Raw genomic sequence first — 10,726 nt, 5'->3', positions numbered from 1 at the left:
AATGTCATCTGGGGACACTGAGTGGCTATCCCGAAAAAGGCAAACCTTTAAATTGTATAGGAAGGATATATTGTATCTTCAGTCCAGAATCTTTCAGTTAACTGTGAACTGAGAAGCCAATGAGCCCATGTGCTATGATTGAAATGTGTATCCCCTAATAATTCGTGAGCTCTTTACCTTCAAATGTTTAAATCCAAAAATCATTTTGCTGTCTGTTTTATCCATATTAGTAGAGATGACAGAAAATCTTTCAACAGAAACCCAAAAGCCTTTTTGAAGCCATTACCAGGTACAAAGCCTCAGACCTTTAGCTTCTCTAGTTGGATTTATTGTGTCAGCATGAAAGTCTTTTTTTAAAAAAATAATGGAAATTGCTGTAATTATAATCACTTTAGAACACCATTATTATTATTAATAAGACCAAATTACACGGTTCAAGCAGCTGCTGGTTCTCTGCTGTTAGAAGGAAGTCATGTAATGGTATCAGAGCCCCAGCTCTCATCTCCATGCCAACGTGGGGCTGCTCACACATGGGCTTCCGGGTGGACGCCTGTGATGTCTTGGAAGGGTGTCAGGCAAAAAGAGACACCCCAGTTCTTTATTAAAGCACCCAGGGACTGAGCACATTCCCAGCCTTTCTCAGGAGAGAGCAGGGTGCATGGGGCTCTGGTTCCTGTTGAATCTTCTTGTATGGTCTCTCCTATGCACACCTGGATCCAATTTTCATGATGCTGAGGCTTGAGCATCACCCTGAAGGAAGGAGATGCATGGAGGGGCAGCTGGGGCTGAGAGAGTCCAGTCTGGGCCATATGTTAAGTTCCTAATACCTTAGGGTGCACAGTTCGGGGATCTCTGGTTGATGAGAATAACAGGAGGCCAAAAACTAAAGAAAATAAGTCAGAAGGGAGGAAGGGAAGGGACCAGGTGTTTCCCAGGTCATTGAGAACTTGGGTTCTGGAGTCCAGCGGCCTGGGTTCAACTTTTGGTGCTCTCTAGAGCTTTGCTTTTGCCTTGTCCCATTGCCGTGGGAAAGCCACTCAACTCCAACCTTCCGCTGTGCTGTCTACTAAATGGGGGTAAGAACTTGGGGCCCTTTTGAGGATTCTTGGGAAAGGTACCTGTAAGGCATGTAACACGATGCTGGCCACAAGGGGAGCCCTCCACACTATCTATGTCTGTCCCTTCATTTTCAAAAGATTCTTGGTTATTTACTGCTTGAATTTACAACTCCATTTTTCTCTCCACCTAAGCAAGTTTTATTTTAGGCTTCAGAAAATCAGCAGAGCACATATGCAGGACTCTTGGCAATTAACAGAGCAGGAAAACTTCCATTAAGTTCAGAAGTCACCCCACAGCTGCCCCCTCTTGCCTGTCACAGACCCCCAGTTAGTGGTCTGAGATGTTCCAGGAGGAGGCAGACAGAGAATGAATTCTGATTTACTTGTCATTAACACCTAAGAGTTTACAGTGGGCATTTGGAATGAGCACACATGAATTCCTCTATAAAGCAGCTTATTACTAAATTAGGCCAAGGAGAAGGCACAGAATATTTCATTTACCATCAAATGTAAAAATTAAACCTGGATTTTTAAAAAGAGCCTTCCCTGGAAACATGAGAATATATAACTGAGAAGTAACCTTGAATGAACTACTTCCTTGGCCTCAGTAAAGACAGCAGCATAGATACTCAATGCATTCTTCTTAATTCAATAAACTTGGTCATTTTAGAGTAAAGGTGATTGGACAAATTCATAAAGACAAACTATTATCTGAGAGTCCCTTGGACAGCAAGAAGATCCAACCAATCCATCCTAAAGGATATCAGTCTTGAATTCATTGGAAGGACTGATACTGAAGCTGAAACTCCAATACTTTGGCTACCTGATGCGAAGAACTGACTCATTTGAAAAGACCCTGATGCTGGGAAAGATTGAAGGCATGAGGAGAAGGGGACAATAGAGGTTGAGATGGTTGGATGGCACCGACTCAATGGACATGAGTTTGAGTAAACTCCGGGAGTTGGATATGGACAGGGAGGCCTGGTGAGCTGCAGTCCATGGGGTCGCAAAGAGTCGGAGACGACTGAGCGACTGAACTGAACTGAACTTTGGGCATCAGGACCCACACTGCCCAGATTAATATTTGTTGTTATTGTTGAGTCGCTCAGTTCTGTCCAAGGGATTTCCCAGGCAAGAATACTGGAGTAGGTTGCTATAGTTGAGAAAATTCTCTTCCACTCAAAACATCAAGACACACATTCCCAGGTGGTAATGATTATTTGTTCCAAAAGATTATCTTTGGGCCACAAGAGAGGTTCACCCTCAATATCTCAGCGAAATCGCGTGAAAAATGAAATGTACCAGACTCTCACTGCCAGCGCGTGCTCTCACGTGGTGGCCTTCACCAGCATCAACCTCTCCTGGCCAAGTTAAGCTTTGTCAGCTGACTCCCTCCCCCTCGACTTCTCACTGCCCCCAACCACCCTCCACCGGAGATGCCAAAAACAGCCCTTAGATGAAAGGCAACCAGAATCAAAGTTTTGAGCCGCAATACATTTTTGAAGGCTTTTCTCTTTTCAACTAATTAAACAAGTATAGAAGTTATTCAGTGGGGTTTCTTTTTTTAAAGAGATTAGCATGGCATGTCTTTGCTCTTAAGAAAGTCTTGAATAATTTAATTAGAATTACACCGAAGTCATGAGTATGTGCTATTTATGGAGGAATCACAGCTGAATTAAAAACCAAATGACAATGTTAAAAATAAAAATAAAGTATCTCCAGACAGCATATTCGATCGATAAGAAAAACTTGACTTGAAATCACAGATTGAGTAGTTTGGAAGGAGGAGGGGTGCCAAATCTACTCCTAGGATTTAGTTTTTCTTAAGATGACCGGGCCTGAGCACATGGGTTTCTTGCTACAAAGAAGTGCTAATAACTGAAAATCAGGATAAGATCGCTGTTTGATTTTAATTTGTCATTGGGAGATCACTTGGTCTCCGGGAGCCTGACTCAGCCCATATTTTTCCCCAGTCCCTTTACTGCATTTAGCACGTTCCATACACGTGCGTAGACTCTTCCATCGGTGCCGAGGGCCGGGGCAGCCTGGAGCTGCTGGGCAGCTGGAAGGAAACTGACAAGCCAACTCGGAGAGAGCAAAGTGGCGCCGTGGAAGCACGGCTCCTTCCACCGGCAGCCAGCGAGCCAGCCTGCTAGGACTGCGTTGCTTTGAGCTGAGATAAAGCAAGAATCCCTTTTAAGGGGTACTGCGCCGTTGGAGGCCGGCCACGAGCCTCCCGAGCGATGAGACAGCACGGGGGTGGGGGTGGGAATATTAGCGCAAAGTGATTCCCCCGGATCAGCAGCATCGCTCCCTGGGCCCACCAAACAGTCTCTTCGCTGAAAGAGGTGTCGCTTGCCAGAGGCAATGCCGTTGGAGGCAAGTTAAAGGTCTCTCCCCTCGCAGGCACATGGTGAGGAAGAGCTAACAAGTTCGGAAGCACGCACCCCGGCTGCGCCGGGGGCTGGGCAGCTCCGCATCCCGATTGCGCGCGCCCCGACTCCCGACCTGGAGCCCCGCTGGGTCCCCAAGATCTTCTCTCCGGGGACAGCTGCTGCTGCTTTGTGGGAAACGCTAAGCTGCGAGGGAGGCACAGCTGGGCGCCTCCAAAAGTCCCCGAGAAGCCCCCGGCTGCAGGGCGCCCGGTCCGAGTGGACTGGCGAGCGCGCACCCACCTACCTTCTGCGGGGGGGTCCCGATCTGCATCTCCAGGTAGTAGCCGCGGCCGGAGTCCCCCTGCAGGTTATCCACCATGGCCAAGAAGTTGGCCGCACCCCCAGCGGGCTCCAGGGCGAGCGCCAGGCCGTCAGCGCGGGGCTCAGCGGGGGGTCCGGGCCCCGGGGTAGGCACAGCCCCCCGGCTGGTGGCCGAGGCCACCCGGAGAGGCAGCGTGAAGGGCGCGGAGGCCAGCGCCGGGGCCGCTCGCAGGAGCCACTGAGCCAGCAGCGGCAGCAGCAGCGCCCGGGCCAGCGCGCCCATGCCCGCGGTGGGGCTCGGGGGGCGCGCTGGGCCGGGCCCGTCCCGTCCGGCGACAGCGGCTCAGCGACTCGGCGGCTCGCGGAGCTGCGGGGCAGGGCTGGGCGCGCAGCGGGGCCGGCGGCGGCGGACCGGAGGAGGAGGACCGGGAAGGAGGCGCGGCCGGAGCGGGAGGAGGAGGCGCCGGAGCCGCCCCAGCCCGCGCCAAGTTCAGCAAGTTGGTCGCCGCTGCCCCCTCTGGCGGGCGGCGGCTGCCCCGCAAGGGCCGGGCCCCTCCCCGCCCCGGCCAAGGTCAAAGCGAGGCGCGGGGTGCGCCCGGGTCCCCTCAGGCTGGCCCCGTTCACCCTCGCTCTTCTCGGGCGGCGCCTCTTTCCCGGGAAACTCGAGTCCCCAATTTCCTCGGAACGCGCCCCGCGGCCGCGGCCAACGGATGTGACGAGGCTCATCTGATACCAGAGGGGAAAGTTTCAGGAACCCTTAAAGGGGCAGCGAGGGCCTGAACGGGCTCCCTGGCCCCGCGCACCCGGTGCCCCGCAGGTGTTCCCCAGCCCCGCAGTGGCGGAGGCTGCCAGGGGTGACGCGGGGGTCAGAGGGAAGTGCAGGGAATCGTAAAAACGCAGCGAGCATCTCAAGGAGTGTAAGAGTCTGCGCCTCCCCTCGCCAAGTCCGTCCCTGCAGCCTTTCAGAGTCCGGCTGCTTCTCGGGGCATTTTCCGTGCACTGCGCACCCCCACCCTCCACTCGCGTCCCGCATTCCCACTTCTGGGGCCCCTGAATGATTCTGAGGAGATCTGATTGGAGGCTGGGAGAAGTGAGGGTTGGGAGAGCCGGGCGAGGACGCGAGAGCTTTGGAGACTTCCCACTAAAAATCCTGGGAGAGGTGGGGGATTCTTGCTGCTGTAGCTGCACCGGCCTCGGTTCTCCCTCTGCGCCCAGCGTTTCGGCTGGGAGGTGGCGTCCGCAGCTGGCGTTGAGCCTGGGCTTCTCTGCCCCCTGCTCAACCGTAATGCAGATGGGATGCTGCTAGTAGCTGCACTTCACCTGCCCCAGGACTCCCTCACTCCACCGGGCAAGTTGCAGTCATCATCCAAAATCAGGGCCATTGAATTTACAGTTCTGCCTCCATCCCTCCCGTTCCCGCTTCCCTCAAGCCCTCCGCGGATGATCTAATTAATACTTGCTTAGCCACAGACACCAAGGCGGACCCAGAAATGCATTCAGTAATGCAAGCGATCAGAGTGGTTTTATTTTAGATATTAAACGCAGGGGGGACAATCACACGAGCTGAAGTCCATCGATTTCTACTGAAACGGGGAGTAGACAATGCTTTCTATCCCCTCCAGCTGAATTATGTTGGCTGTTTTTAAAAAAAAACAAACAAGCCCATCTTCAAACAGTGGGGAGGCTGGAGGAATCTTCCCTCTTCCCTCCAATTTCCAGTTACTGCTACTCAAGATTTGACTTTTATTCCTATCTTCTCAATTTGATAATCAGGTCTAGCTCTGCAAGGGACCCTTATGTCAGAGATCTTCAGCTGTATTGATTTTCAGATGACTTTAACTATAAATCATACTTTTCCCAAACTATATCCCAACTTTAACAAATCCCTGGCCACACAAAGAAAGGCTTGGTTGGGTCCTGGGATATAACCTAAGTTGATATTCTCCATAAATCTGCATAGTGATTCCAGAGCTATTATATTCATATATTCACATTTCAAATTCAAGGTTGGAGAAGTGTAATTTTAAAAAAAATGATTATTTATACTCCTCAGTGTCCAGTCTTGAAGGGTTCAAAAAGACGTCAAGACAGCTCTCCAAAGACTGCAACCTTGTAAAAAGCCCATGAAATTTATTAAGGACATTGACACACGGGCTACGTGACATAGAAGTTCAACATTAGAGACATTTGCTCTAATAATTAAACAGCCCAGGAGAAGTTTTTGAAAACCGAGTCTAATTAAGGTTTGTCCTTCAGGAAACTCCTGACTCCATCTAATATGAGTATTCATGAGCTTTTCATTTTAAGAGGGCTTGTTTAGGTTTGTGGGTAAACAGATGCAGTAAAATATAGTCACAGAGAACCTCAGGCAGTTTTAATGGAGGGCAGAGCTGCCGCATCAGAAAATAATGCAGACAGAAGTGACAGCTTCTGATGACCGTCCCCTTGGTGGCATCTGTTTTTATAAATGGTCTTAGAATTCTTGATCCCTGCTCAGAACTATAGTGCTGGCTGGATTTGGGAAACAATCATTCTACCTTCCAGGTGTTTTAGCTGAAATCATATGTGGCAGTCCTCCCATAGGGTGGCTTTGGGTTTCTTTTACAGCATCCATGAAGGGCTTCAAGAAATATCAATCTCAGATATGCAGAGGACACCACACCTACAGCAGAAAGCGAAGAGGAACTAAAGAGCCTCTTGATGAAAGTGAAAGTGAAAAAGTTGGCTTAAAGCTCAACATTCAGAAAACTAAGATCATGGCATTTGGTTCCATCACTTCATGGCAAATAGGTGAGGAAACAATGGAAACAGTGAGAGACTTTATTTTTTGGGGGCTCCAAAATCACTGTAGATGGTGACTTCAGCCATGAAATTAAAAGATGCTTGCTCTTTAGAAGAAAAGCTATGATCAGCCTAGACAGCATATTAAAAGGCAGAGGCATTACTTTGCCAACAAAGGTCCATCTAGTCAAAGCTATAGTTTTTCCAGTAATCATGTATAGATGTGAGCATTTAACCATAACGAAAGCTGAGCACTGAAGAATTGATGCTTTTGAACTGTGGTGTTGGAAAAGACTCTTGACAGTTCCCTGGACTGCAAGGAGATCAAACCGATCAATCCTAAAGGAAATCAGTCCTGAATATTCACTGGAAAGACTGATGCTGAAGCTGAAGTTCCAATAATTTGGCCACCTGATGCGAAGAACTGACTCCTTAGAAAAGACCCTTATGCTGGGAAAGATTGAAGGCAGGAGGAGAAGGGGATGACAGAGGATGAGATGGTTGGATGGTATCACCAACTCGATGGACATGAGTTTGGGCATGCTCCAGGAGTTGGTGATGGACAGGGAAGCCTGGCGTGCTGCAGTCCCTGGGGTCGCAAAGAGTCAGACACGACTAAGCGACTGAACTGACTGACTGAGTGAAGGGCTCCTCCAAGAAAGAAGCCACTTCTCCTATGTGGGTGAACAATGCAGTGGGGAGGGAGGAGGTGACCCTTCACCCCTTGAGAACAGCCCCACATCCTCTTCAGACTGGCCAGTGTTCCTTACTGCACCCATAGCTCCCCCCTACTCCTCTCCCACTCCTTCTCACCCTTATTCTCCCCTCTCCCCTCCTCCCACTCCTCCCTCCAGCCTGAACACCTCCACTCTCGGCCACACTCTTTCTTAGCCCACTCAGGAGAACCAAAGCCCTGCAGTGAGATGGTCCTTCCCTCCTTGCAAAGAGCAAACACCGTCATCATGCCCCTGGACAGCAGGAGGTGAGAAAGGGTCTCACCTCCCAGCCCACATTGTTCATCAGGGATTCCTTCCATAATACAAGGTGTTTGGCCAGAAATGTTGTCATTGATGTGTGTGTTGATGTTCCTTGGCATGTACACTGGCTCTGAGTTCCTTTGACACCAGCAGTTCTCAGAATTTTTGGCTTAAGGTCCCTCTTAAAAATTGATGACCCCAAAGAGCTTTTATTTATGTGGGATTTATCTATCAACAGTCAGCAAATTAGGAACTAGAAGTGAGAAATTTTAACAGTATGTAGTAATTCATGTAAAATAGCCATAACAAACCCACTACACAGCAACATCAATAACATTTTAATAAAAACTAACTACTTTTCAAAAGATGAGAAGAATCACATTATTTTTGCACTTTTGCAAATCTCTCTCTGACTTAATAGAAGGCAACTGGATTGTGATATCTGTATCTATAGTCAATCTATCAGGAAGCTGCTGGAAAATTCTGTCCAACAGGCAGGAGAGAATGAGTGTGAACAAGGCAAATAACATTTTTGTATTATAAAAAATGTTTGGAGCTAAAGGACCTCCTGAAAGGGTCAGCCTACACTTTGTGAACTGCTGCTTTGCACTATCTTTTTGGTTTTTATGTTTGCATCTTAAATCATTTTCAACATAAAAAGAGTCCTTTGTACCAGGCACTGTGTCAACAACTGGGAGGAAAAGGCAAAATAAGAGCTGGTCCTTAAGTTTGCAGACTAGATCCAGAAGCCAGTTCCAATATCCTAGTGATGCCTGGCCTCCCCAGACTTAGCAGGAGGGGATCCCAGCCACTGTGGCCAGAAGAAGCTGGTCCATTGATCTCTTCATTCTCCTGCCGCTTCATTTCCCACCTGCCTCCAGGTGCCTTCTAGGCAACATCTGAACATTTAGGTTAAAGGCTCCTCTTCTCTCTTTTTTTAAACCTGCCCTGATCCTGCCACTCTGCGGCTATTGCTCCTAATCTCCTGCCCCCTGAAAATGCTGCCTGCACTCCCATCCCAACCTCCACCCCCTCCTTCACTCCTCACTTACAAGTCCCCATCCACACATGGACAGGCTGTGCCCTGGTGGACAGTCTCCAGCCTTATCCTACCAACCCCCTGGGCAGCATTCCACACATCCATGTCTCCATCAAGCCTGACTCTTCACTAGAATCACCCGGGGATCCCATAGGTGACTCTTCCCTAGAGGTTCCCATTCAGTTGGTTTTGGGCAGGGCTCCTGAATTGCTAGTTTTCAAAACTTCCAAGTGAATCTGGAATTTGAACCTGGGAGAAATGAGATGAACAAATCAGATTGAAGAGGCTCAGTGCCCCCATTGTCCTGAATTGATTTGGAAATTTCAGTATGCACCCAGAGGTCTTTCATATTAAAAAAACAATTTCTTGCTGTGTTGAGTGAAAGACCTAGAAAAAAGTGAGCATCCCTAGTGCCTGAATTAAGGTTTCTAAATATTATTTCCCTCTCCTCCAGGCCTCTTTGGAGAAGGCTGATTTCAGGCCTGGAGCCGAAACCCAACAAAATGACCCTGGGATATCTCATCATACCAGAGAGTGAGGATGTTTATCAAAGGTTCCTCAGGTCCTGTCAAGAGCCAGGGCAGAGCTGCAACCATTTAAACATCATTAGAAGTAAGTAGTAATTGCAATGGCTCAGAACATTTCAATTATGTTGAAACCTATTCGTTCATGATGTTCTTTTACAAACTACATCGATTATCTTTGAAGAATGCTAAGGAACCCAACTAATTATTTTTAAAAACTGGCAGAGAAAGGGGAAGGATCAAGGATTTGTTATCTTTACTTTCTTGTACAAACCATGCCTTAGTAGAACCAAATAGCTGATGAAGGGGAATTTCTCTTTATAGAAGTAGTACAGCTAATGAATGAAGGATGATGTAATTAGATTTGCCATTTTGCAGCCCCTGATGAATTTTTTAATATCTTATTTATTTTTGTATTTGGTTGGTCAGGTCTTAGTTGTATCATGCGGGATCTTTCCTTGCAATGTGAGGACTCTCTAGTGGTGGTGTTGGGGCTCCAGAGTGCTCTGGCTCCATAGTTGTGGTGCACAGGCTTAGTTACCCCCATAGCATGTGGGACCTTGTCCTGACTATGGATTGACCTTGTGTCCCCTGCATTGCAAGGCAGATTTTTAACCACTGGACCATCAGGGAAGTCCAAGCCCCTAATGAAATAATGGATCTAGGCACTGAACACACACAGCTGATGACACCACACAGCATCCTCTGCCTCCTGGTGGAAGGCCACAATGCTAACCTGTGAGATGTTCTTGCCAAAAAAATCAAACCTGAATCTGATCAAGTGTCTAAATCATAGGTTGGCCAACCACATCCTGGGGGCCAGATCTGACCTGCTGCCTGTTTTTATGAATAAAACTTTGTTGAAACACAGCCACACCTATTTACTGAAGTAGTTGCAACAGAGACCGTATGATCCTTAAAGCCTGAAATATTTACTGCCTAACCTTTATAGAGGGCTTCCCTGGTGGCTCAGTGGGTAAAGTATCTGCCTGCAATGCAGGAGACATGGGTTCTATCCCTGGCTTGGAAAGATCCCCTGGGGAAGGAAATGAAAACCACTCCAGTATTCTTGCCTGGGAAATCCCATGGACAGAGGAGCCTGGTGGGCTACAGTCCATAGGGTCACAAGAATTGGAAACGACTTAGCAACTAAACCACCACCAACCCTTTAAAGACAAAGTCTGCCAACACTGCTCTAGATCACAAGAGTGCCAAGACCCTTATCAACAAATTACAATTTAGGGACATTATTTGGATCCTGATATGAACACATTGAAAAAGTTACTTATGAGAAAAATTAGGGAAATTTGAACACTAGTTGGAGGATGTTGTGGAATTATTGTTAACATTTTAGATGTAATAAAGAGCCTCTTGATGAAAATGAAAGAGGAGAGCGAAAAGTTGGCTTAAAGCTCAACATTCATAAACCTAAGATCATGGCATCCAGTCCCATCACTTCATGGCAAATAGATTGGGAAACAGTGGAAACGGTGGCCGACTTTATTTTTCTGGGCTCCAAAATCACTGCAGATGGTGATTGCAGCCATGAAATTAAAAGACACTTACTCCTTGGAAGGAAAGTTATGACCAACCTAGACAGCATATTAAAAAGCAGAAACATTACTTTGTCAACAAAGATCTGTCTAGTCAA

General features: G+C 47.9%; 1 protein-coding gene across 2 annotated transcripts in view; it reads right to left on the bottom strand.

Annotated features, from left to right (window-relative positions):
* The window catches only part of BACE2 (beta-secretase 2), a 100,715-nt gene extending 96,590 nt beyond the window's left edge, over window positions 1–4,125 (bottom strand). For both annotated transcript variants that reach the window (XM_081574160.1, XM_081574161.1), the window contains exon 1: window positions 3,738–4,125. In XM_081574160.1, coding sequence (XP_081430286.1) covers window positions 3,738–4,037 — 300 coding nt within the window. In that variant the 5' untranslated portion in view covers window positions 4,038–4,125. The remainder of the gene's footprint in view (window positions 1–3,737) is intronic.
* Window positions 4,126–10,726: the final 6,601 nt, after the last annotated feature.

This window comes from Giraffa tippelskirchi, chromosome 2 (genome assembly GCF_054371585.1).
Source record: "Giraffa tippelskirchi isolate mGirTip1 chromosome 2, T2T-mGirTip1v1.2.pri, whole genome shotgun sequence".
In the NCBI taxonomy this organism is placed as follows: domain Eukaryota; kingdom Metazoa; phylum Chordata; class Mammalia; order Artiodactyla; family Giraffidae; genus Giraffa; species Giraffa tippelskirchi.
This window is presented reverse-complemented; position numbering and strand designations above follow the sequence as displayed.